Source organism: Microplitis demolitor, chromosome 2, assembly GCF_026212275.2.
Source record: "Microplitis demolitor isolate Queensland-Clemson2020A chromosome 2, iyMicDemo2.1a, whole genome shotgun sequence".
NCBI classification, from domain to species: domain Eukaryota; kingdom Metazoa; phylum Arthropoda; class Insecta; order Hymenoptera; family Braconidae; genus Microplitis; species Microplitis demolitor.
In genome coordinates this window covers 18,360,458-18,388,187 of record NC_068546.1, presented here as the reverse complement: position 1 = coordinate 18,388,187, position 27,730 = coordinate 18,360,458, and the positions used below count along the sequence as shown (strand labels likewise).

The following is a 27,730-nucleotide window of genomic DNA, read 5'->3' as shown; positions in this document are numbered from 1 at the left end:
ATTTTGTAAGTAGGGCAGATGCAATTTTTTAAATATTTTGTTCCTTACAATTTATCATTTTTAAAGAAATTCAAAATTATTAGACGTTGGCTAACTTCAGTTTCACAATTTTTTTGATTTCATAAAAATTTAGTTCATTAAAATTTATTGAAACACGAGAAAAATTTTTAGCTTAATTGAGTCTTAAAAAATTTGATTCGTTGCACAAAAAAATAAATACTATAAAAAGTAATCGAAAACATTTAATTATGTCATAAGTAGATAGGTGACACTACTAACAGTTGTTTATTATGTTTTTTTTTTTTTTTTCGATTTGTAAGACGCCGTGAGAAATCGAGTGATGACTCAGTACACTGCAGTACACGTTATGAAGTCGTAAAGGATGGATCGCTCCCGCTCCCGAGACAACTTGTCACGCAATTACTAATCAGAATCTCCATAAATTAAATTAACTCATTATCTGCAATTAGTCATCGTTAAATAACAATTAATCATGTATCGCAAGAAAATGCCTAACATCTCATTGAACTATTGGCACCGTACTATTGACTTTATTAAAAAAAAAGTATCCCTCGATCGATATATGCGTCAAGTGGGTTTATATTTTTATATGTATATATCTTTTTAAATTTAATGAAATTAATTTTTGACTACAAACTCATTCATCAAAATGCGATCATTAATGTTTATGTAATAAATAAATCCATACATTTCATTTATCCTTAAATGTTTCAGGCAAAAAAAAAACTTGAGCGTATCGGAATATCTCGTAGAAGAATAAATCGTTGTTTGGATCAACTCGAGTCTCAACCAATTGTGGTTGCCAAAAAAATAAAATTTCATGGTTCTCGCTATTTTCAACGGTTAGTTTACACTCAAAGTTCTTCTATGACTAATAAAAAAATTTTAATAACTTACTAACCCATGAAAAAAAAAAATCGTATTTAGAAAATAAACCAGGTTATATTTTTTTATATTTATTAAGTATATAACCATGACAACAATGACATTACATTTCTTTATATCAAGTTAGTTTAGAAACTGTAATTTGAGAATTAAAAAATACTAAACTCTTGAAGTAATAAAAATATTACTAATTACAATCGAATTATTGAATTTTAATATTCAGACATAGCTTACTTGGTATAAAAAATTGAAAGCATGTTGAATTGTGCTTATTAAACAAATCTTTGATTAAAATTAACTCATAATGTTCGAAACCAGCAAAAATCTACTTAAAGACAGGCAGTTGCTAAATTAGAACTTGAAAGAAAAAATAATTGGGAAGAAAAAACTCTAAGACAAATCATTTAACATTTTCGCAAATTATCGTCTTAGATATATTAATTATTTAAGGATGTAGTCTAGTTCGTGGGCTAAAAACATAGTCTATTTTTGGGAATTTCTTGCGAACTTGCTATGAAAGGTAAATATACAAACACTGTTGGGGATGATAAATGAAGTCTTGAATTATGAAAAAAACATTTTTTATTCATTTTTATAAGTGTGTTCATACAAAAGATGTACTCTATCGGAGCGCCATAATTTAAAGGCTGGTCGGCTTAATCCCGATATCTCAGCAACGGCTTATTTGAAACAAAAAAAACGAAGTGTTATAGATTCAGTATGACAGCGCCTACGAGATAGACTAGCGATATTGATTTCGAACCATTTCAACTAACGAAAATAAAAAAAATTGAAAAAAAGAGTTTTTTTTCGCAATTATTTATAAAAAAAAAAATTATTCAAAAGCAAAATTTCAATATGATTTAAGTCTCTGGTAAAGACTTATGTGTAGAATATGTGGTTAAAATTTCAGAAGGATAAGCCCACTGATTCTGGAGAAATCGTGATTGGTGCCGGCGAAACCGTAGTTTTGAGATAAACTTGTTTAAAGTTTTTTTTAATAAAAAATAAAAAAATTCGTTAATTAAAGTGCGACACACGTGACGGAAAATGCTGGAAATATTGCATAGGCAGTCGATAGAAAGAAAAAAAAAAAAAAGATAAAGCCCAAATTATCACTTGAGCTCACTTTGACATAAAACAGTACATATATACATTTATATATATGTATATTATTTTACTTCAAAATGAGCTCAACCGGTTGACCGGAAATACTTACGATAAATATAATACGTGCCAACTAAGTATTCAATTGAATTGTATGTAAAATACAAAAATTGCATAGCTGCCACATTTTTTTATCAAGATATCATAAGTTTTTCTAATTATATAGAAATTAATTATTAATTTATAACCTTGTTATATTTTTATAAATTAAATTATAAATTTGAATAGTCACTTTATTAATTAAAAAACTAAAAAAAAATTTCACACTACTTCGACTTGTTAGTTCTGCCCGAACTTCCTCAAGTAACTCTTCTTCATACTACGCGTTAAATGTATAAAAAGTATCACAGTATGCGCGCGACTTCACGTTACTCGATTGTGATTAAAAGAAAAAAAAAACTGTCCGTTAAATTTATTGTTAACGATATATTTTAAACCGATTGACCGGATGAAATAATCATTCTGGTAAACAAAAATGTTTAACAAGACAAGGACGTAATGTAATTTTGTTCATTATGTAATTACACCTTAAAAATAGAAATTATAGAGGGGGAATTGTTATTATTACTTTTAAAATTTTGAAGAAGAAACTTCTCAAGTGAATTAATCGATTTATGCAAATCTTTTACCATTTAATGACATTTTTTGAGTTTTTAAAATTAAGTTTCAATTTATTTTTTTTTTTAACCAATCGATTTAAAATTTTTATGAAAGCTCAGTTCTTACATCGCGAATTCGATTGTCAAAAATTAACCTGAAATTGATCATGTCGCTTTATTACATGACTCTTAATGCGAATCATTAGATAGTGCTTTTCTTGGTTAAAAATACTGATTGAAAAGAATTGAGAAGTGGTCACTTCATGTAAACTGTATATCTATATATACAAACAAAAGAATTGAAATTATTGAAAAGAATTCGAATTTCATCATTTTTAATTCTTTTCAATCAATATTTTCAAACAGGGTTGAAATCACAAAATTTTTTTAATTTTCATGACATGAAATTCAAAAAATAAAGTATATAAATATAATTAAAAAAAAAATCCTCACAGTATTTTCTCTACGATTGTAAATTAAGTACTTAAAAAAAAAAGTAAAATAAAAGAAAAAAAAAAAAGTCTCGAAAAAAGAGGAAGAAAAAAAGCCAACTCATAACTTGGAAAAAAAAAAAACCTAACCAATACGTCTATAAATAAAATTTATCCCGAGAATTTTATGACCTCGTATCGAATAACAGGATCGCATTTATTTTCTTAGAATTTTACCTTTCGGCATTTTTTGAATTCAATGTCATAATATTTAAAAATGTAGGGGCATATTAATCCTTGGAAGCAATCCCTACTATACACAATACTAGTACGCGTAGGTTTCTTAAGATCGTCGTAGTAGGGGTTGTTTCAATACCTAGTAAAACAACAGAACCAGGTAAAAAAAAGTGTAGGGAAAAAAAAAGAAGTATCAGAGACCAACCAAAAGGTTTCTGTGCTGCGCATGTAACTCTTGGAGGGGGAATAAACAAAAGTCTTTTGTTTTGTATCCGAGTCTTTAGTTTTCATCTTATTTATTATGATTATTAATGTTATTTTTATTATTATTATTATTACTATTGTTATTGTTGTTATATTTATAATTATTATTATGTTCCGTGGACATAAAGCTTCGTTTGTTGGAATTCCCCACCACTCAACAACAAACACGTGTTTCTAAGCGACGGACGAATATATATTATATACACAAAGCATTAAAGTCTATACCTAAGTATCGTAGGGTCTAGATCACGGTTTAAGAATCTACAACCCCCTCCAAGACATTTAAGCCTCTCTCTCCTACATTCCTCATATTCTTAAACCTACGAAGTATTTGAAATACTCAGTTGGCATTTAGTGCCGGAGATGTTAACTACAGCTACCTAAAGTATTATATCACTATGAGTTGATTCATTATCTATTGCAATAAATTGTGATCTAGTGAACTCATTAATATTAATTATTAATAAATTAAAATTAAAAAAAATATCTAATGTTATTCATTTAATTTAATTGTAATAAATAAAATTTTAAGTGGGCAATTATAATTTATTTAATAAAAATGTTTTATCAAAATAATCATGACGCAGTATTCTATACTGGTATTTTAGATGATTTTAAAAATGAAAATAGTGATAGTAAAAATAAAAACAATAGTGACAATATTATAATTAATAACAATAAAATAGATAATGATGACGATGATGATAATAAAAATTTTTTAAAAATTGATGATGAAAAAATAAAAACTGAAACAATTGACATAAAACCCTCAATTGACAGTAAAGATTTTAAGTTAAAAGTTATTGAATTTCGTAGTGATATCGAATATAAAAAAAAATTTAAAAAAATAACATTATTGCCAATTAAATGTACAAGTTTTAAAGACATGCCGTGGTCATCGGATCCAAGAAAAATACGTCAGTGTATGAGAGAGTGCCTTGAATTATTGTTAAAAATAGTACCTAAATATGATGATACTGTTAATTATGATAATTATTATTCGTTTTTGAAATCACGAACTCAAATTAAAATTACATTATTTGAAACAAGTGCTAAAGAAAAAATTGTTGTGAGCGAAAAAAGAACTAAAATAATTGAAATAAATATTGCAGCGAAAGAAAAAATTTTAGCAGACAATTTTAAAAATTTTAATGACAAAAGTATTTTAAATCTTGAAAGATCAAAAAGGTAGATCGTAATTTTAATTTCATATTTTATTATTATAATTGAATTTGAAGTGTCTTCGTAATTTCGAGTGATACGGTTATTTTTGTTATCAAGCTGTGGTAATTTGGGATTTTTTTTAACTTTCGAAAATAATGAAAATTTCCTAGGTTACAGAGCAATATAATCCTATGTATTTAGTTTTACCTTAAAAAAATATTATCTTTAGGTATTTAGAGAGGATTGTATGAAAATTTTATGATGAGGTCTCCGATAATAAAAAAAAATTTTTTTTCTTTGCTTAAAGAATTAAAAAATTTACAATTGCAATAATATATAAATATATCGGTGATGGGACGGTAGTTTTTTTTTTTCTTAGTATACCCTGTTCAAAATTAAAACATTTTGAATCTTTTTATTTATGTGAAATTTTTCATTAACATAAAAATTGAATATGGATCAATAGAAAATGTGTGTTTTTTTTATAGGATTAAATGAAAATTATTTTATTATTGTACTATACAAAACTTTTACTACTCATGTCACTGGTTTATCATATAAATAAGAAATCTACAATAACCAAAAGTACGTTTTCTTCTCTAAGATCAACTTTGAAAAGTATTTCATTTCAAATCATTTGGACATTTAGGTTATTTTTGTAAAAAAATTTTTCGTGATTTTTCTCGAAGAATTTTCTTTTAAATCGCTTATTTGGATTGAATTATTCAAAAATTAACACGAATGCGTAAATAAATAAGGTGAATTTGATGATTTCGTGCTACTAATGGACAATTGAATTCGCTCTATGCAAAGTCATGGTAGGGGAAATTATATTGACGCCAGCGTGAGCTATGGATAATTTCGGCAACTAAGGAGGATATTTAATTCTTTTGGTGTATTAAATACGCGTATTAATTAAAATTCTTTTTTTTTTTAATTAAAACCTAAATTTTATAAATTTTCGGTTGCTTCTTAGAACTAAAATTAAAGAAAAAAAAAATAGATACCTAGAGTAAGAAGGGTTATGTTTAGGGTTATGTTTCTTCATATGCTTCAAAAATCTTGTTCTTTGTAGAGCCTATTCACTTCCATTATTTTTTATTAGTTGACACAATTATTTATAACTTACACTAACAGCGCCAGTAAAACAATTTAGAATATAAAGTTTTTATTAAATGTAATTAAATCTTTCCACTCTCAAAAATGTGAGTGTATGAGCTGTCTTTAGAGAAATACATAATATTGTATATGTATAGTTGGTACAACAGTATTCAAGCTGAACAGTAAAATGTCATTTCATTTATAAACGTCATCTATACTATATTTCACAAATAGCGATTTTTTTCAGTATAGTTTGGGTATGAAAAGTTCACAAACATACCCAACATTTACGTTAATTTCGGTATGATTAGGGCATTATTTGTAAAACGTATCCAAATGTTATCAAATGTATACTATGTCCAAAACTCACTCAAAATATACTCAAAATTTCGGTATGATTGAATTCGCTAGGGTTTGCATTTTCTATTGATCATACTTATTTCTTGTTTGCTGAGTTGATAACAATAAATAGTAAGAATTTATAGAACTTTTCGCAAGCTTTTTATATTCATAAAATTCTTTTAAGATTAAAAATTATAATTTTTAACGCGAACTCCTATTAAATTATGTATCGAATGTACCTCAATATCTTCTTTTAGTTCATTTATAACTTGGCGTTGCTGTCGCGCACGGAACCAATAGAGAAAAATTGAAGTGCTATTGTAGCTTTCAAATCGAAGACGTACTTGAAAATTAAGAATTTGTGCACTTCTTTCTTATATTATTCAATTTTCTGAGTTAATTAAGTGATAAAAAAAAAAGAAAGTATTTTATACATCTGGTGGAATCAGTATTTTACTCTAGTGAATAATTAGATGCGAATGTGCAATCTAGAGATTTTGGTTATGTTGATAAGATAGCTAAATTCATAAAAGAGGTAGATAATAGATTCGTAATTAACTTCGATCACTGAGTAAACATTTTATATTTTAATATAAGAAATAATAATTTAATATATATTAAATCACACTTTTGACCAATCAGAAAGGATTGTACACGGAAAGAAATTTTTCACGTATATTACTATGTTGTATGGGTGTTACGACCGTACTATATGGTAGCAAAGATTTTTTTTATTCATTTAAAAATTGTATGTATAGATAATTTGACCATTCCGGAAATGGTAAGATTCACGATAGTCATGTACGGAAAAAAAGTATAGCTCCTCGAACGATCTAAAGTATAGCAACTCGTAGATCGTTACCACAACGATACGTATATTTATAGTAACAATATCATATCGCTCCTGTAACTATCTATTAGATAGCTGTGAGCCCCATACGACTTTCTGTAGTCATCGCCTAACATTGCACCGTCTAACCGAACTAAACATCCATTTTCGCGCCAACTGTGTTGAATGTTGTATAGTTGTTGCTAGCAAACGTTTAATAAAAAAAATTGTACAAAATAATTGTGATGTTGAAATATGGACCCACGGGTAATTAATAAATTATCAGAGTAGAATCTCCATAATAATGTTCATACATTTATTGATAAGTGTTTTTTTTATGTTTTTTGTAATCAAATATACATTCATAATCGAAAATCTAAATATTATATGTCGTCGATGTTTCATAATTTAAATTTGATACGTAAATTAAAAAAAAAATAGTTAATAAAAAAAATGAGAACTAAACTATTATTTAATTTAAAATTTATTTAGACTATAACTAACTAATAAATCAGTTTTATAAATTATTTTATTTATTCAAAGTTATTTGTTTGTCATTTATTTATGAATAATAAGGTTTTTAAATATCTCATATAATTTGCAATGTGCGTGACGTCAGATAGGGCTCAGAACGATACCGTACAGGTTTCAGAGCTATCTAACGTATTATTGTTAAAAAGATACCGTAGATCGTTGCAATAACAATCTAGTAGATAAGTAATGCGTATTGTTACTATAACTATACAGTATACTTGTAAGAGTTATATTTTTTTCTCCGTGTGGTGGATAAGTCAATGTCAGTATGAGTGTCAGGCCCATACTGCTTAGCGATATCCACAAAGATTCTGGCAGATAACCCTATTCAATATTGCACACCTTAAACGCGAAGCCGAGAGGTAGTGTTCTTGTCGCCAAACTTAGAAGCCGGGTTGTCATCAACTTAAATTATCTCCATTAATTTTATATAACATTCCGATAAACAATTTCAATATAATTTGAAGTTGTCTTGTTGAATATGTTATTAAAAAAAAAAGTTGATCGAAAAAAAATGTTATTTAGTCGTCAGTTGGTCTGTTTATTGGAATGTTTGAATATTAACACGATATCTCGCGAACTATTCACTGGATGAACTTGTTTTATTTTTTTTTTTTTTATGATTTTCAGAGTTTTGTCTAGTTGATCTCTTTTAATTTTCACTATCGTAACCCTTATCTTTCTTTTCTTTGCTTTATAATTAATTAAAATTACTGACTGAGAGTCAATTTTTCTACATAACCTACTGTATTTTTTTTTCACTTGCGCTACCTCTGATGGTTATGTTTGCAAGCTTCATTTTGCTCTCCTCAAATTGTATGCCTCAAACGCAAAGCCGGGACTCGATATTTTTTTTGTATATATGGGTGATTCCACTAAATAGAAAAAAATAAAAAAAAGGTGTTCAAAAAAGCCATCGAAGTATAGCACCGGTCGAAAGCGTAAAACAGAATATATATATATATATATATCTATAATATAAAAATGAATCGCAAAATGTGTTGGTAAGCGCATAACTCAACAACGCCTGGACCAATTTGGCCAATTCTTTTTTTAAAATGTTCGTTGAAGTCCAAGGATGGTTCTTACGGCGAGAAAAAATCGAATAATTGTCGGGAAAACCCTAAAAACAGCCCTTTTCTTTTTCACATACAAACGTTTTCTAACTAAAACGTAGAATCAATTTGAGCTTTATTGCTATTATATAAAGTTCATATTAAATTACAAGCACTCACTGTTATCTAAGAAATGTAGATGTGTTCCTAACGTCAAAAAGTAAATTTACACTTTCTTACCGCTATACAAAGTTCAAATTCAATCATGTCTATCAAAATAGTGTGCGTGTGTACGTTGGAGCACAGAATACGTCGTTGGAGGATTTAATGTCGCGTTCCGAAACTAAAAAAAAGTGATCGCGAACCCGACCAAATTGAATAGTCACAAAATATAATAATAACAACTTGGTCGGCTTCGCGATATTATTTCTTTTGTTTTACTTTCGGCAGGCGACAAAAAAAATAATTATTAATAAAATTATTATTTATTAATTAATTAGTAATAATTTTACTGTGGAAGAAAATTTTGATGATAGTTGTGTGTCAGATAATTATTAACAGTAAATTCCGAGCATGCTATTACTTTAAGACATTTTTCTTAAAAATAAAGTGGAATATGAAATTTAAAAAATCTATAAAAAAATAAATCCCATCGTTGTCCCATTATGAGCATAGCTGGAAAAGTTGTAGAATAGGTGACAGTTTGCTGTGAAAAAATTATGAGGGAAATCGATTAGTACGTGTTTTTTGTAAATCGATAATTTATACTTAAAAATTAAAATTTCAACAGAAGCGTGATTCAAAATTTTTTTTGATATTTTTTATCGAAAAGAAATCTAAAAACAATCATTTTTTGACTCTTTAAAAATTTTGTTTAACCCTTTTTTCACGAAGTTACAGGCATTTGATAGAAAAATCTCTTCATTTTTTAAAATTCGATATTTCGAAAACGGTTGGAGGAAAAAATTTGAAAAAAATCGTGAAGGCCTCTTTCAACCTATGCTGAAAGATAAAAAAATCAGAGGTTCAAAATAATTTATTGAGCTACACCGTCCATCGTACGGTCTTACACCAATTTAATATATAGTGGAAACCTAAATCATGCAAACCTTCTCAATAAGACAATTTATAGATAAATTGAGAAAAATATAGATAGCCCGAACTGGAAATCGAACTCAGACCATGTCGGTATCGGACCGAGTGCTCTACCAGTTGAGCTATCCGGCACTATACTATATTCCATTCAATTTGATCTATAACTTATTGAGCCACACCATCCATCGTACGGTAATACATCAATTTTATATAGTGGGAACTTAATCAGAGTTGATTTTTTTATTTTGCTCTACAATCGATTGAGGCAGTACGAAGTCTGCCGGGTCGGCTTCTATATATATATATACTAGCAGCCACCCGCCTGCTTCGCTGGGCACACTATTAATTTTAATCTTTATTTCTTATATTAAATACAAAATGTATATTTTCTTATCGATAAATGAAGTGAATTTTTAAAATTTTTAGTAAACCTCTTATAACTTTTGAACGGCTCGACCGATTTGATCTCGGTTGGTGCCATCCGAAAGGGCTCGACCAAACTTAGATTTTAAATACAATTTATACCGATTCGAACCGGTATATTTTGAGAAATCTCAAAAATACTACAAAAAAAAAAATTTTTTAAATGTGGTTTTTATAGAATTACTTTTAAACGACTACTGATCAATTCCAAAAACTAATCAGCTCTCAACATCAAGAAACCACGTCGATCGCCGCTAGCCCGGTCACAATCGATTCATTCTTTTATGAGTTATCGTTGTCGAAAAAAAAAAAACAGAAAAAAATGTTTTTTCTGAATTATATCGAAATTCATACTTCGATCGATTAAAACTCAAAGACTCTTTATGAGGCCTGAAAAACTGCGTCGAATGCCACCAATCGCGTAAAAATCGGTTAATTCATTCAAAAGTATTTTGGTTTTAGAATTTAAGAAATAATGTTATATTAAAATTTTACCAGATTTTTGAGCTCGAAGTACAATTTTGAGCACTTAAATATAACATTAACGGGAAGTTCCAGGGATGACCTTTAAGGCCAACCGTTTTTATATTTTTTTTTTTTTATAATATTACTTTCTTAAACCATTTTAGAATCTTACAATTATGGGTTAATTTTGACCTATAACTTTCAGAAGAAAAATGATTAACTAACCAATAGTTTAGACTGAATCGACCTAGTAGAAAATTTGAAATCAAAATATATTTGCCTAACATTATATAAAATAATACTGTAGATGATTTATAGAATATTAGTATTTAATATCTTTCTACTTTTATTCTAATGATTCCTCTGAATTTAATTGACAACTGAATTTGTTATTACAATTTATTCATTTTGACAGTTATTATAACAACGGTTACCATGGTAACCACCTTGATAACCATAGTAACAGTAACCATGGCAACGGTAACCATGGCAACGGTAACCATGGCAACGGTTACCATGGCAACGTTGGGGGGAGGGGGTAGCATACGTGATGGTTATCGAAAAATCCATTTTGGCTAGGAATTGCGCAAAATCCCTTCTTATCTCTCATCTACAGTGAAAAAGGAGTACCTTTGCCAAATTTTAAATGAATCGGTCAAATAGTTTCGGAGATCTGGTGATGAGTCAGTGCTATTTCGCTTATATGTATATAGATATATATATATATATATATATATATATATATATATATATATATATATATATATATATATATATGTGTGTATATATTTTAAGCTCTATTTCATCTGCTGTTACATCAAAAAACAATTTTCTTTATGCTTATTAACCTGCCGTCCGTCGCGCTATGAGGGAATCCCCGCTTTTTTTTTTTCAATGATAATTTTAAAAAAATGAATCATTAATTTCCTAAACCGATTCAGCAATTCGTGTATTAATGTCTTACTAATCGATATAAAAATTTCTACACTGATAGAAGAATTTATAGAATATTAATAAATTCATTTGTTTGGATGTAATCATTTCATTTATTAAATAGAAATAAATATTTGTTAATATTTAATAAATATTTTTTTGGAATAAAAGTACATTTATTAACAGTTGATAAATTATTGTTGGTTTAAATAAAAAAAGTTTAAAGTGGCCCATCAAGTTTTTTAAAAATTGATTGAAATGGATGTGTTGGTAAATTCATGGGGTCTCGGTGAACTATATCCAATGTTGATGAGTCAGTACAATCAAACGAATAAGATTAAAGTCTTCATACATATCGGAAACCTTTAAACTTATTAATATAAAAATAATTATCATTTTAGTTAAATAGTTTTTCTTATTTTTCTGTAGAGCATGATATAACTGATTTAGATACTCCGAAAGAATCATAGAAAATAGTAGAAATGAAATGAAATTCATGTTACACCAAGCAGAGTTCATGTGACTTAATTTAAGATATATTTATATAAATATTAATTTACCATCATACATGTTATAATTTTTGCATATTTGTTGTTGAAAAAAAAATAAAAAAATTTTAATAAAACGAATATTAATTATAAACATTATTAATTTACATTTTAAATTCTTTCGATTTATATTACCCTAATAATTTTCACCGCAAAAAAAAAAAAAAAAAAAAAAACCGTAATTCATTACAACTATTTTTTTATGATTCATTTCATTTTCTTTATTTTTTCTGTAAGAAAACTATAAATCTATCTCATCTAATTAAATGCTATTATTTATTGAAGTTCTGAGATTACAAAAAGAGTCAAAGTAAAGCTTTCATGCTCACTTTTTATTCAACTGTCTTAATAAATGATTTATTAACAATTAACGAATATTTATTAATAGTTAATAAATTGTCTTTAATAAATGATTTATCAACTATTAATAAGTATTTGTTAACTATTAATAAATATTTATTAACTGTTAACAAATATTTATTAAACCATCTCATGTTAAAAAATCATTTATTAACAGTTAATAAGGCTTATTAAATATTAAAAAATCATTCTATCAGTGTATAATTTTAGTTGCTTTATTTTTTTTTTTTGTAAATATATGTTAATGCAAATAAATCGTGAAATTGCGGCGATTCTCTCACCGTTCAACTAATGATGCTCGACAAAAGATACGCGACAGACGAAAGGTTAAAAAAATATATCATTTATTAATTATATTGAGTACTTTTGCTATAATTTAATTCAATTCTCAATTTATTATAATTGTTTTCCAAATATAAAAAAAATTTATAAAATTTAAGTAATCGTTAATTAGAAATTTTAATAAAGAGAAAAAATTATAATGACAGTATGAGGGAAATTTCAAAAGCAAAAGAAAAACTGAATCTCCATTAAATTTTAGTTCGGAAACATACAAACATCTAAGTGGATTTAATCTACTTGTAATTTCATGCGAGATATTGATATTCGTACATAAACTATTATTTATTGTTTATACCTGTAGTTGATTTCTCAATGATAATTGTAATAATTATTTTTGTTTAAATATATTAATATATCACCTGTATTAAAGTTAAGAGTTCAATGCCTGTTGGCACAGTCGAAAGTCGAAACAAGCCAATGTCAGACCAATGCAATTTAGCAGGTTAAAAATCGTCGATTTCTTTCTTTGGGCAACAAATGTCTATAGAAATTTCTACCCACCTAATTTGTTCCGGACTGAATTTTTGCTCTGCGACACTCAAATTCGTTTATTGTAAACCTCAAAACTAACCAACTAAATTGAAAGTTGAATTCATACACTTGCTATTGGTCATAAATTATCTGGTTTGGATTCGCTCCAGGCATTCCTACTCCAAGTTTCAATGCAGGTAATATGAAAAGTACAATGCACGGCGTAGGATAAAATATGATTTCACCATTAGTGTAATGTCGGTCCTCACCATGATTCGAACAATCAACCTTACCCTCTTGAAATAGTCTTGTTCCATCTCTTGTTACACAATATACTATTTTGACATGGAAATAATAATTTTATTTATTATGTGAAAATGTATTCAAACGTTTTTTTGTATTTTGTCTACAAAATCAATAAGACAATATTTTGACGTGCCTAATTTATGATACACATTTTACTATTTACTTCAACTCATTTATGTCATATACTTGGTAATCAGAAAATTTTTCACGAAACGAAAATGAAAAAAAATGATATAATTTGACTGTTTAAAGGTGACTTAAGGGATGATTGGGGATGCAATTTTCGACTGGCATACTAGTACCAATGCAAAACATTTCAAAAATCTAGATCCAATAGATTTCTTACTTTTTATTTTGTTTTTCTATTTTCCTTCCGCGAAAAACGTTCCGATCTCCAGGTACATTTTATGTCCATCAATAATTAGACTAATTAGTAATAAATTATTGTGCTATTAAGTGATTAACTATACCATTAAAGCTCTTAATTAGTTAATCTATTTTATTTCCTGTACACAAACAATTAAAAAAAGTTAACAAATTAATTTATCCTAGAACACAAAAATAAAATTAATTCAACTTTTTTTTCGCAAAAAGTTACTGCATTAACTTATAAGTTCGCTGATTATTGATCAAGTAACTTAATGCATTTTTAAACAGTTAACAACTAATTTAATTTTCAGAATAAGTTTTTTTTTTTTCATAAACGTTGAATATAGTAATAAAATAAACTTTTTCATTAAATATTCTTCGAAACAATAGTCCCTATCCACATGCACAGATAGAAAAAAATAGCAGTACATGACAATAAATATTTTATTGAAAAAAATGTATATTTATATGTCCAATAATAAATCATTCAAGCAATATATACTAATAAATATTCAATAACATGCAGTTTTTTTTTATTTTTACAGATCGACTAGCAGTAAAAATGAAAATATTAGTGAGGCAAATAGTGAAACTTCTGAAGATATCGAAGATGAATCTAAACGAACGGAAGTATCTTTAGATGAAGACATATCTGAAAGCTCAAGTAATGTATTTGATAATTCTGAAGATATTACTGAATCGAAGAATTCAGTTGAATCTACCGAAAATTTAATTGATACGACAGAAGTTTTAACTAAAACTACCAAAGATCTTACTGAATCTATAGATGTTACCAAACCTATAGAGAAAAATGTAAATGATAAATCAATTACTGATTGCCCAGAATTATTAGATGAAGCTGTAGGATTAGCACCAAATGTGCCTTGTAAAACTAAAAAGTCTCTATTTAAATTAAAAACTAAACGATCTGGTGGCTCTCACAATGAAAAATCTAGCGTTGATGATTCATCAGTAAAAAATGTACCTGACAGAGAAAAAAACTCAGTATCATTGAAAAAATCATTGAATTCTAAGTTTAAAATAAAAGTAAAAATAACACATGATAAAACGACAAATGAGTCACAATATTTTGTAATTAATAATAATAATAATAATAATAATAATAATTATATTAATAATAATAATAATAATAATAATAATAATAATAATAATAATAATAATGATAACGATGAAAACAGTGATAATAATATATCAGATTTGAATCAAACTGATAAAATCGACAACAATTTAACTAATGCCGAATCGTCAGAAAAAACTATGTCACCTGAGAAAAATTCATCAAGTCCAGAAGTAATTGGTAAGCGACGTATATCACGAGTTAATAATTCAATAGTTAAAAATAAAAATAAAGAAATTCAAGATAAACTTAAACGATTGAGAAAAAAAGTTAAAGTTGATAATCACAAAAAGTATTCTGCAACATTTAAACAAAATAAACCAACTACATATATTAAAAAGTCGCAACTAAATATTATTAATAATAACAATAATAATGATAAAATAATAGATACTGAAAAGAGATTGATAATAGAAACACCAACGAGTTATGATCGAAAGGAATATTATACAAGTAACCTATCTGATGTTTCATACTGGGTAAAAAGAAAATTTGTGCGTGCAAGTGGTAAACTTGAGGCTAGTTTTGGTGAACCAATTGATGATAATGAGCGAGAAGAAAACGTTAAACTCATTGCTGAATCAGAGCAAGCAGCACGTGTGAGAAATTCACGTCGTTCTGTTGATTCAGGTATTTCAATACGTGATACATCGCCAGCCGATTTGCCGATCTGTGACGACGAAAACACAGATATGAGGTCACGTAGAGAAAAGTCTGTGGAGAGAAGGTCAAGATCGAGACGGGGTAGTTCGAGTGATCGACATTCGTCGAGATCTAAAAGTGGACAATTGGAAAGAAGAACAAATGATTTATTGAAACGTATTGGAAAATATAATAAATATGGAATTAATGAAAAACCTAAAAATACCAATACTGAGCAAATAAGAGAAAAATTTTTACAAGCTTACAGTGACAGGGATAGTAGATTCAATAGAGATCATCCGAGAGATAGAAGTACTAGATCCAATCGAGAGCGTTCGAGAGAGAGAATTTTGAGATCTCATAGAAGTTTTTCAGAGGAACGAGGGTCGAGGTCTAAAAGAGACTATTCGAAGGAAAAAAGAACAAGATGTCAAAGAAGCCAATCGGAAGAAAGAAGACCGAGTTCTAGACAACACACTAAAAACAGAAGATCGAAATCAAAAGATGATCTTTTAGTAAGTGATAATTCAGATGCTGATGCAAATAAATTTTGTCGTATTTTCAAACAATTAGAAGTAATAGCTCGTGATGAGGCTAATTATTTCAAGAGCCTTCAAATTACTATGCGTAAACGTAAAAGTTTACGCCAAAGGCATGACAGTAGCAGCTCAGCAATTTGCTCTACGTCTAACGATGAGTGTAGTCCTGTTAAAATATCTAGAAAATCGTGTGAAATTGACTCAAGTCATAAATCAAATGTCACTGTAACAAATCAACCGGAAAATATTCGTGTAGTATCTAGTCCAGGTTTACCGTCTTTATCACCGCTTCCATATGATGGAAATAAAGATAAAAATGTTGATATTATAAGTAATAAAGCAGACGAGTCTTGTAAGCTAGGTAATGATACGCTGAATTTGCCTGTAATTAATATTATTACCAACATTGTGAGTGAGATTACCAATCTTAATAACGACAATCAAGACTCTTTGCCTACTTGTGATAATTCTTCTACTTCAGCACAAGTGTCTGACAATATAACATCTGAAAATCAATGTAACGTAGAAAATCAAAACAATCTGCTCGAAATACTTAAGATAATTGATGTTGATTTAGAAGAATTCGAATCGACCTGTAAAGAATCTATTGAATCTTATAATTCATTGAGTCAACAACAGCAAGATTTATTAACAACCAACAGCATGCAACCAGTAAAATCATCAGGTTCATCTAAACAACTAGATGTATTAGAACAAGTACAATCATCAGCATCATCGGTACAGTCAGAATCATTATTCAAATTGCAGTCATTTAATAATAAAAGTAACAGTAAACCTAACGTGGAAACTGAATCAAATTTAATTGACTTAGCGTTTGATAATGATTCAATTGATATAAAACAAGAAATACTATCACCTGAAGCTGTAGCCAGTACAGATGTCGAGAACACATCAAAAGAAGATAATATAGTAGCAGCTGAAGAAAACCCAACGGAACAAAATCAACTGATAAATAATTTAATCGACTCAGTTGCTGGTCAGCTGACAGAAACTTCTTCAACATCTTTAGTACCATGGATCCGTGCATTTAGACCTACAGAACTTGGTGCTAGATCAGATTGTTTTACTCCAGCGCCATCAGTAATACCTATAAATCAACAAAATATATCAGTACCTCAACAAAATATACCAGTACCTCAACAAAATATACCAATAGATCAACAGAATTTGCCGATGACAGAATCTCAACGATCTCAGTATCCAGCTGGAAGTTATCTTCCACCTCAAGTGCCATTTACACGACAAACCCGCGTCAATAGAAGAAAAAATAAAAGTAACCAACCCAGTAATATTAATAATGACAATTTTCCTATTTCCTCGGAATTATCATACCCTAATACGGTTTACAATTCAAATGAGATAAATCAATTACCTTCATCATCATCATCAACATCAACATTAGCAACAACATCATCAACAGCAGCAATAACAACAAAAACAACAGCAACAACTTCGGCATCAACAAATTCAGTAGTAGCAGCGACAGCAACAATAACAACAGTATCAGCAACAACATCAACATCCATAAATAATTCAATATTACAAACAATCCAAATATCAAGTAATTCAGCGGTAACATTAAATACGATTATCCAACATGCTATGTTAGTTTTACATAATTATAAAATTTTATATTGGATAAAAAATCAACCATTACCAGTAAATATAAATGCACAACAAGTAAAGAGAGACATGATGAAACATGTTACGGAAGTTGTCCAACTTTTAAATCACTTGAGTTTTGAAATGCATTTATCTGATAAGTGTTCAATTATTGATGTAGTTGCTGAGTATAGTGCAAGAGTAAATAAACGATTAAGCTCTAAACAAATAGCGTTCATCTACAATTTATATACATTCTGCGTTCTACCATCTGTTCCGAATGTAAATCAACCACCACCACCTTCGTATGACCAATCAGTCGAATACTCTAATGCACCAAGATCAACTGTTACGCAAACAAATACAAGAAATAATCAAATATTACCGAATTTACAGCAATTGTATCAACGACAACGGCCGCAGTTAGTACAGCAATGTCCAATACATCCGATACAACAACTAAAATATCAATCGCAAAAACAACAACAGCAAATACTTCAACAACAGCAACCACGATTGTTGCAAAAACAAATACAAACACAACAATATCCAAGACAGCAACCACAGCAACAAACACAGCAATATCAAATACCACAGCAGCAACAATTTCAACAATATAGAAATCAACAAACGCAACAATATCAAAATCCGCAACTGCAACAACAAGAACAACAATGTCAAATACAACAGCAACCGACACATATATATAACATTTTACGATCACAACAGCCACACCAACAAATACAACAATTCGTAAATCAGCCGTTACAACAACAACAGATGCGGCAATATGTGAATCAGCCATTGCACCAACAATTTCAACCACAACATCAAATCACCCAACAATATCAAAATCAGTCATTTCAACAACAATCTGCCCAACAATATCAGAATCAGTCATTTCAACAACAATTTGCCCAACAATATCAAAATCAGTCATTTCAACAACAGCAACAACAACAACAACAACAGCGACGACGAACTAAAAAATCTAAAAATTTGTCGTCACAACAGCATCAAACTCAACCACAACAAGCGCAACAAAGTCAAACCCAGTCGCAACATCAACAAGCGCAACAATACCAAATTCAGTCACAACAACAAATGCAACAAAATCAAACCCTATCGCAACAACAACAACAACAAGCACAACAATATCAAACTCAGTCGCAACAACAACAACAACACCGACGACGACAGTCAACTCTACAAGGTGAATATTTTGTTTAACCTCGAGTTTTTTAACACCGACTAATTCTTATATTTTTTTTTTTTAGGATCGCTTAATAACTCTACAGTTTACTCTCCTACAGCTGAAAATTCATCGGAATATTCAACATCATTGACTGGAAATGTATCAGAATATCCAATAGCAAATATTGGAAATACATCAGTATATCCAATAACAAATACATTTGAATGTTCAGGAACTAACACTTCAATAAATTACCCAATGGACATAAATCTACTGAGTAATCAAACAAGAACAGTGTCTGGTAATACAGCTGTTGGTGTTACGACAAATAACCATCCGGCATATCAATCTTTAATATCTATAAATGCTCAACGATATCCGTCACCAATGTCTTCAATCTCTCACTATCAACCATCTATGCCAATTAATGGACCTAGATGTTCTCCAGTTAATCTAATTAGATCAGCATCTAAATCCCCTGTTTCAGTAAGATCACCAGCGTCTGGGCAAGCTTTATCTCAAATTCAAGCTTCATCTCCAGTTCAAAATGCAGCTTTCCTTCGGGTACAATCTCCTAATCAAGTGCGACCTCTAATTCAAACTCCAGCTTCAGTTCAAGCTCAATTACAAATGCAAACTCCAGTACAAAATCAAATTTTATTTCGAGTTCATGCTCCCTCACAAATGCAAGCTCAAGTACAAAATCAAGCTCTAGTTCAAGCACAAACTCAGCAGCAAATGCAACTACAAGCTCCGGTACAAAATCAAGCTCTAGTTCAAGTACAAGCTCAACAACAAATGCAACTACAAGCTCCAGTACAAAATCAAACTTCATTTCGAGCTCAAGGTCCTCTACAAATGCAAGCTCCAACTCAATCTTTGGCCTCACTTCGAGCGCAAGCTCCAATGCACTCTCCCAATTCCGCCCAAGTACAAAATTCATCTCAAGCTCAAACTTCAGCACCTTTATCAAATCAGACAATTAATCATCAGCCAATCAATAGCTCATATTATAATCAAACTCAAACTGACATAAATAATCAGTTTTACCCAAAAAATAATTATCCATATTTATCTAGTGATCAGCATAGCATTTACATTCAACAGACACAAGATTACAATATTTTAAATACACAAAATATGAGTTTATACCGACAACAAATGACAGGTGCACATGATTTACCGCAAAACGCACAAACTGTCTATTCAAATGTTAATCAATATCAAGTGAGTCAACCGTCTGCTACTATTGTCAGTCAGAGTATAACAGCGACAATGGAAACTGGTGTAACTCAAGCTAACGCAGTAACAGCACCAGCAGTAACATCATCAAGAGTTAACAATACTCATGATGAAAGTATTAATCTGTTTACACAAAATAATATCAGTAATACTCCAGTTGGCGATGCTAATAATTTATCTAAAAATAACGGTAATAAAGTTAAAGTCGTTAGTGTGCAAAATGTTACAATTGAAAATAAAATTTCAATACCAGTTAGTAAAAATACAAAAGTTGATAGACAAGCTACAGTTATCAGAACTGAAGCAACAACATTTGGTAGTAGCCAAGTTTCAGTGGTTCAATCACAAGCTGTTATTGATAGTCAAAGAATGAAGATTGATAATCAAACAACTATTAGTACACATACTTCTGCTGTCAGTAATAAATTTCCAATTAATGATAATCATGTTCCAGTTATTAGTAATAATGTTCCATCTTCAGTTATTGGTAATCAAGATCAAGTTTCAATGATTGATAGTCAACCTGACATTACATCACAGTCTCTTGTTGAAACTCAAGCATTGATGGTTAAAAGTAAATCTACTATTGATAATGAGTCTTCAGTTCAAAATAGTAGTAATGAAATTATATCAAATAAGGAAACAGAAGTTGCTCATATTAAACCGGGTGGTATTAAAGAACAATTGTTTCCAAATATTCTTTTTATCATTCCTCCAGGATATATAGTGCAAACACGACCTGTTGTAAATCGAAGTATTGGAGTTATAAATTCAACGGCTCAAAACATTAATTCAATAGCTCAAGTTAAAAGTTCAATTGTTGAAAATAAAAATCCACCAGCTCAAGCTCAAAATTCAACAATTGAAACTCAAACTTTAACGCCGAATTCTAGTATTGAAAACTTATCTAAATCAAGTGAAGATATTGAAATGAGTATTGATGATAATCAATTACAATCATTAACAACTATTACTAAACCATCAACTTTACAGAATAATTCTCAAGATATTACAATAAAGAAAATACTTTCAAGTAATGAATCATCTGGAGTACCAACAAATAGTCGAGAGATAGCTAATGATAGATTGCCATTGAAGAAACGTTTAAGTCACGATTATATTTCACATCAATGTTCACCACCTAAAAAAACAATGCTTCGATTAGAAACCGGTAACGTTACTCCAATTAGTGATATTCAAGCTACAACTCCAGTATTAGCTGAAAAAAATGATCTCGCTACTACTTTAAATGAGTTATCAGAATCATTGAAAACGTCAAGTGAAAATCAAGATACCGGTAGCAGTATTTCAAAAGTAGATAAAACTGACAATAAAAATAATTCAATAGAAAAAATAGCAGAAACTAGACGTCCTCAAGTATTAACAATTATTCCAGAAAATGAGCTTGTACTTTTGACTGAATCGGATGAAGAAATTACTGGAGAAAAAAAAATAATTGATAACGTTGAGGATAATGAAGAAAAAAATACGGAGAATCAAGAGGAGACGATTGATAATTCTGATAACGTTCATGAAAAAGTTGCTGATCATCAGACAAATGACAAAATAATAGAAATCGATGAAGATGATGATGATGACGATAATGGTTCAAGTGTCACAAATAATTTAAATAAATCGGAAAACAAAATAAGTGTTGAAGAGCAACTGAATTTAGAAAATGAAGTATCTAGTTCCACTGAAATAGATACTGCAGAGGGAAATAAAAATTCAAATACAAGTAAAAAAGCTGATGATCTTATACCATTGGAAAATGATGTCTCGACAAGTATTAATGATAAAGTTGTTGATGAGTTGAATAATCATCAGAGAAAGGAGATTGAGTTAGTAACACTTGATAGCGATGATGAGGAGACTGATAAAGAAGCTGATATTGAAACAGAAAAAGAAGATAATGATGAAGACGATGATGATAATAATAAATCTGATGAATTTTCTTTTGGTGTTCCTTCAACGCAAGATAAAATTGAAGAAGAACAGTTTAAATACACACAGTCGTCAATTGATGAAGAATTGGATTGTTTTGCAATTGCTACTAATTCATCAATAGTTAATAATAATAATGTTGTCGTTGATAATAAATCTTTATCAGTTGTTAATATTTCTAATGATGATTCTGTAGACGATGAGCGTTCAAAGACACCACTAATAATGGGTGTTTGTAGTATTACTCAAAATGATTTTGAAACAATTGATAAATCAATGCCACCAATGATGATGGAGGATATTGTTGATGTTACTGATCAGGAAATAAAAGCTTGTTTATCGGATAACGAAGAGGATATTATTAAAATGGAAGAAGATATTCAACAAATAGCTATTGATCTCGATTGATAAAACATGAGTAGGGTAGAGGTACCATTTGTGGTCACGGCTCCATTTTTGAACGCTTCATACTTTGTTTTAATTAATGAAAGTGTGAAATAAAATTTCCATTTTAATAGTGGAATAAGAGTATCTTTAAACATATTTATAAAATTAATGTTATTGTATTTATTACAAATAATTTTATTTAAATTTTTCAAGTGTCTAAAATTGGCCCTAAAGTGACCAAAAACGATACCTCTACTCTATATTTATTTATTAAATTATTTTAATGTTTAAAAGAAAAAAAAATTATCAACTAATTAAAGCAAAGACTGTGACATAGTTAAGTATTATAAATTATTTTGTTTATTATTATTATTAAGTAGTTAAATTAAATCTAACATTTATTTAAATATTTAACTTGAGGATTTGATTTTCTCGTAATAATCCAAAGTTTAAATAATAAGACATTAGTTTTTTTATTTTTATTATTTTTAATTATTATTTTTATTATTTTTTTACTCAAATTTATAAGTTTGATACTTTAGTTAGAGTGTACTAAATAAAAAAAACTATATGTATTTTTTTATATGATAAAATAATCAAACATTGGGCCGAATTGAACTTTTAATTTATTAATAATCACCTTACATTTAATGATCATGACTTTTTATTAGTTCTTTATTAGATTATTAAATAACTCCTTCTATTAATTTACTGAATAGTTGAATTAATGTTGACTAATTATTTTATTTTTTATGATGATTTGGCGGTGGTGCTTCATAACCAATTCCAGGGACTGCATTACGTTCTGGGTTGTGGAAGAAAGAGTGCTTTCCATCGCCCCATGGAAAACGCTAGTTAATTAATATTAAAATTTATTATTTAGTACTTGTTACTTTAATTAATAATTAAGAAATGTCTGTTCAAAATAAGATACGTCCAATATAAAAAAATTTTAGGTAAATAAAAACGAAAAATTGTTACTACACTGAGCAGCAAAAGGACTACAAAAAGTATGTACTTTCTTGATTCAATTATATTAATTAGATATTTTATTTTAAAAACTTAAGTTATTGCGAAAAGGAAATTAATATTTATTTTTACTGCACAGAAAAACATGAACTATATAAATTGAGAAACGACACGATATAATGAAAAAGTGATTCGTAAATACTATCATTCTAAATCATAATTCTTTTATTTATAATTAAAACGTGAATAATTATGGGATAAGTATCAAATTTATTATATATGCAAGAATAATTAATATCTGAACTTTAAAAATCGTAACTAAATTTAAAAAATTTATGACACTTATAAAATTTATTATTTCGAATTTTCAAATCTCTTGTATTCATATCTAGGTTCCAGATTATAATTTCAAACAATAATTGTTTGTTAATTTTTTTGTGTGTTACAGTCGACTACCCGTCATAGGACTCTTCCCCTTACTGGACAGTTATTGAGTACAAAATGCGTCCCCTACTTAACCATTCAAAATTATAAACAAAAAATAGGCAAATTAATGATAAAAATTTACTATCTCGAGGTTTCTGCTACAATTGAAAAGTTTGATTGTGAATTGTTCATCAATAAAAATATTACTATTTTTGTTACTGTAATTAATACCGTTATCATTATGCTTTTTTTCATTATAATAATTGTTAAGTTCTGACTTCAATTATATTTAAATAAAAAGTTAAGAATTTTTTTTTTCAAGTATCGAATTATTTATTCGCCTCGGTGGGCAAATTAATAAATAAGTAAACCAATAATTCGTTGCTTTTTTGACGGAATTATTTTTTTTTAATGCCAACAATGTAACGGAAATCTCTCACGGTAAGAGAATCGCCATAGCTCACGGATAATCTAAACAGATGACGATGCATGAGACCCGGGCCTCGATGACGTTCTCTAGGGTAATCTGAGATGCGACGTTGGACGATTTATAATTTTGTAATTTGTTTGTACTGGATCCGCGGAAGCAGAACAGTCAGTCAATCGACGAACATCTAAGGCCCCGGACCTCCGTCCGATGACCGAATAACTTTAAATTTAATGTTTTATTTAAAAATATACTTCAATTCATTTTAAATTTTGTATTATTTAATTTTTAAATCCTTCAAAGAAAATTAAATACTATGAGAGTCAAACTTTGACATCACAGGAGGTCTATCGACTTACCAATGATGTCTACCTGAAAAATATTCAAGTCTTATTTAATTAAATAATAAATAATATGAATTAACATTTGGTCAGAATGTTGTTATTATTATTATTAGTGTAGAAATATAAGTATTTACTTTAGCACTAAAAAAATCGTGATAGTGGCATTTGTAACAAAACGTAAATATAACGTTTACAAAAAGATAAGGATTTATTTTAGCACTAAAAAAACCGAGGTAGTGGCCTCTGTAACAAAACGTAAATATAACATTTAAAATTATATAAATGAAGAAAGCCTATGCCGGGTAGTCTAGAACAAAAATAAACGCACAATAATAGGGAGACTGAAATCCTGAGAAAAATTTCCCCTCGTCCCTTAGACCAAACTTAAGACAGGTAGTCGACTGTATTTAATTTTCTTTTTTTTTTTTTTGTTGGCCCTGTAATAGGCGAGCACAATATGAATAAATACCGTAATGTTCCTGTCAGATTTCTAATTGAAAAAAAAAATTATAATTCATTTTTTAGTGATATATAATTAGTTTTTAGTCACTTGTGAAGAAAAATTCTTAAGTTTATTTTAATTTCGTATTATTGCAATTTAAAACCCTTCAAATAAAATTTAAAATTTATAAAAATTGAACAGTGGAAATCGACGAGAAAGTAGAAATTGAAGAGATTTATCGACTTTCCAACGATGACAATCTGGACAATAATTAATTAATTAATTAATTAATTAATTAAATACATTTTCATCTAGTCAGAATGTTATGAAACAAATAACTTCTTTAATCGACAATATTTTTCTTGTTAAAAGTATTTTTTTTTCGCTCAGTGTAGGTCAAATATAGATTTAAAAAGTATTTATAGTGTAATGGTAATAAAATTTTTCGATCGTAAAGCACACTCTGATGCTTCGGATCATGAGTCGTGCAAAAGGGATTATTCCTACTACACACAGTAAATAGGAATCGTGAAAGTTCATAAAAAAGCGAGTGTTAATTCCACTCTGCTATTATTTTGCTTAAGCACCTTTAATCGATCGATTTTTTAACACAAAAAAATATGATCCTTTTTTTCAACAAATCAATTACAAAAAAAAAATTAAAGTATACACATGAAGAAAATTTAAAAATATAGATACAATTTTTTTTTTAGAATTTAGCGTTTTTAAAAAAATCTAAAAAATATTAGATGCAGGCTAACTTCAGTATCACAAAAAAAAACTGATTTTATTCGAAAGTTACACTTCTCAAATGTAACTTTCAAATTAACACAAAATATATGTTCAAAATACTCTCGATTATTACAAAAATATTATTAGAAAATTTTTACTTTTAATATATACGTGTAATTTTTTCTTGCCCTCACGACATATGCTAAAATAACATGACACTAAAGTTATAGTTTTTGGACTTTTTTCAAAATGATAAATTATAAAAAAAAAAAAAATATTTAAAAAAATTCACCTGTAAATTGTGAAATTTACTACATGTGCATATTATTATTTTTTTTTTATCATTGATTCGTTAAAAAACAATAACTTCCCGAATTATTGAAAATTTACAATTTTCTTAGCGGGAAGTAAAAAATCCTAAAATTTTTAATTGCCTGTTAATTTCAGGATCATAAAATAACACAGAACTAAGTGTAAACTATTCATTTTACACACGATATGTGTAGGTTTTGACGAATCCTTTTTTTACTGTGCAGTCTGAAAACAGAAACTGATTCTATTTAATCTTGACAGTCCATAGAAATAAAATATTAAATTTAAAAATATATCTCTTTGAACAAACACTTCGATTATGTTTACATTTATGTATATTTATTATTTTACCTTGTTCATGATGTACATGTAATCATATGGAATATATTCTGGCCTTTGTATTGTTTCTTCTTCCTCTTTAGTTAATAAATAAGAATTAATCATACCCAAACCCACAGATGGTAAAGCTACGAAGTATGTGAGATTTTTCCACAATTTCCATGACTCTGAAAATAAAATAAATATATATTAAATTATATTATTGGAAAAACTTTCAAGTGACCATCAGAATTTTTAATTTTTCAAACGAATATTAACTGCTTCTTAATAAAACAAATTATTTTGAATCAGATTAAAATTCTTAACTCAAGTATGTATTTTTTAAAAGTAATTTCTATTTTTCAATTTATTTTAATATTACAAAACTTTTGATTTTGCTGCAGTCAATTTCATTTCAAGATATTATGTAATAGTTTTAGAAATAAAATTGTTGGGTTAGCTTTTAAGATAATAATTATATAGAAATATATATATAAATATATTTATGCGAAAGTGAAATTGTGAAAAAATTTATATTTTTGTTAATAATTAAATGTTAAAATTTATTTTAAAAATATAACAAAACTGGACCATGTATTAATGTGTCCTAAAAAAATAAAATAAAAGATAAAATTAAAATAAAGTGATAAATATATAGTATAAAAATTTAGATAAATTATTTACTGTCGAGATTTTTAGGTCGGTGATAACCAGGCACAAATGACATATCAGTAACATAATTGCGAGCTATAACACGGCCCGCAAATGCAAGTTTCGACGCCATTTTTTCAACTGAGCTCCAGACCAGGAACACTCTGAACTGCGTATCGTAATGGGAAAAATACGTAAAATGAATCAATGAACGTAGGCGTGGAATTTGCGAGAATGTATCGAATCATTCGATACATATTCTGAGTATATCGATTAGTCGATATTAAAACGAGGCAGAATCCAGAGTGCGCTGTATGTAATAGCTGTATCTTATCACGGTTCGTTTGAGCGATTAAAGCGACACCGCGTAGAGTATGAGATCGACATAATTTTGCGAGATTATTTAAATATATATATATGAGTGAATGCAGAAGACATCAGGCAAATTTAAAATTATT

The 27,730-nt window shown here is 28.5% G+C and overlaps 2 protein-coding genes across 3 annotated transcripts; one reads left to right on the top strand and one right to left on the bottom strand.

Annotated features, from left to right (window-relative positions):
* The first annotated feature begins 367 nt into the window (after window positions 1-367).
* Window positions 368-23,264, top strand: LOC103568482 (protein PF3D7_1417600). 2 transcript variants are annotated; one of them, XM_008545367.3, is made up of 4 exons: window positions 368-592; window positions 736-863; window positions 14,487-19,096; window positions 19,161-23,264. In XM_008545367.3, the coding sequence occupies exons 1-4, from the start codon at window positions 494-496 to the stop codon at window positions 22,670-22,672; spliced, it is 8,349 nt and encodes a 2,782-aa protein (XP_008543589.1). In that variant the 5' UTR covers window positions 368-493; the 3' UTR covers window positions 22,673-23,264. The 2 variants fall into 2 exon arrangements, with proteins under 2 accessions (XP_008543589.1, XP_008543590.2); XM_008545368.3 differs by lacking the exons at window positions 368-592; window positions 736-863 and adding an exon at window positions 3,851-4,792.
* On the bottom strand, window positions 23,260-27,516 carry LOC103568483 (cytochrome c oxidase subunit 6A1, mitochondrial; the record flags this gene model as incomplete). The annotated part of the gene is made up of 3 exons (XM_014441082.2): window positions 23,260-23,502; window positions 26,655-26,809; window positions 27,306-27,516. Coding segments are annotated over 3 exons (474 nt in total), but the record flags the coding sequence as incomplete, so codon positions are not given.
* Window positions 27,517-27,730: the final 214 nt, after the last annotated feature.

Bases quoted from the DNA above. Each gene is read 5' to 3' on its own strand.
- LOC103568482 (XM_008545368.3), top strand. From the start codon at position 4,164: ATGTTTTATCAAAATAATCATGACGCAGTATTCTATACTGGTATTTTA. The intron at 4,793-14,486 runs GTAGATCGTAAT...TTATTTTTACAG, and splicing joins AATCTTGAAAGATCAAAAAG to ATCGACTAGCAGTAAAAATG. The intron at 19,097-19,160 runs GTGAATATTTTG...TTTTTTTTTTAG, and splicing joins ACGACAGTCAACTCTACAAG to GATCGCTTAATAACTCTACA.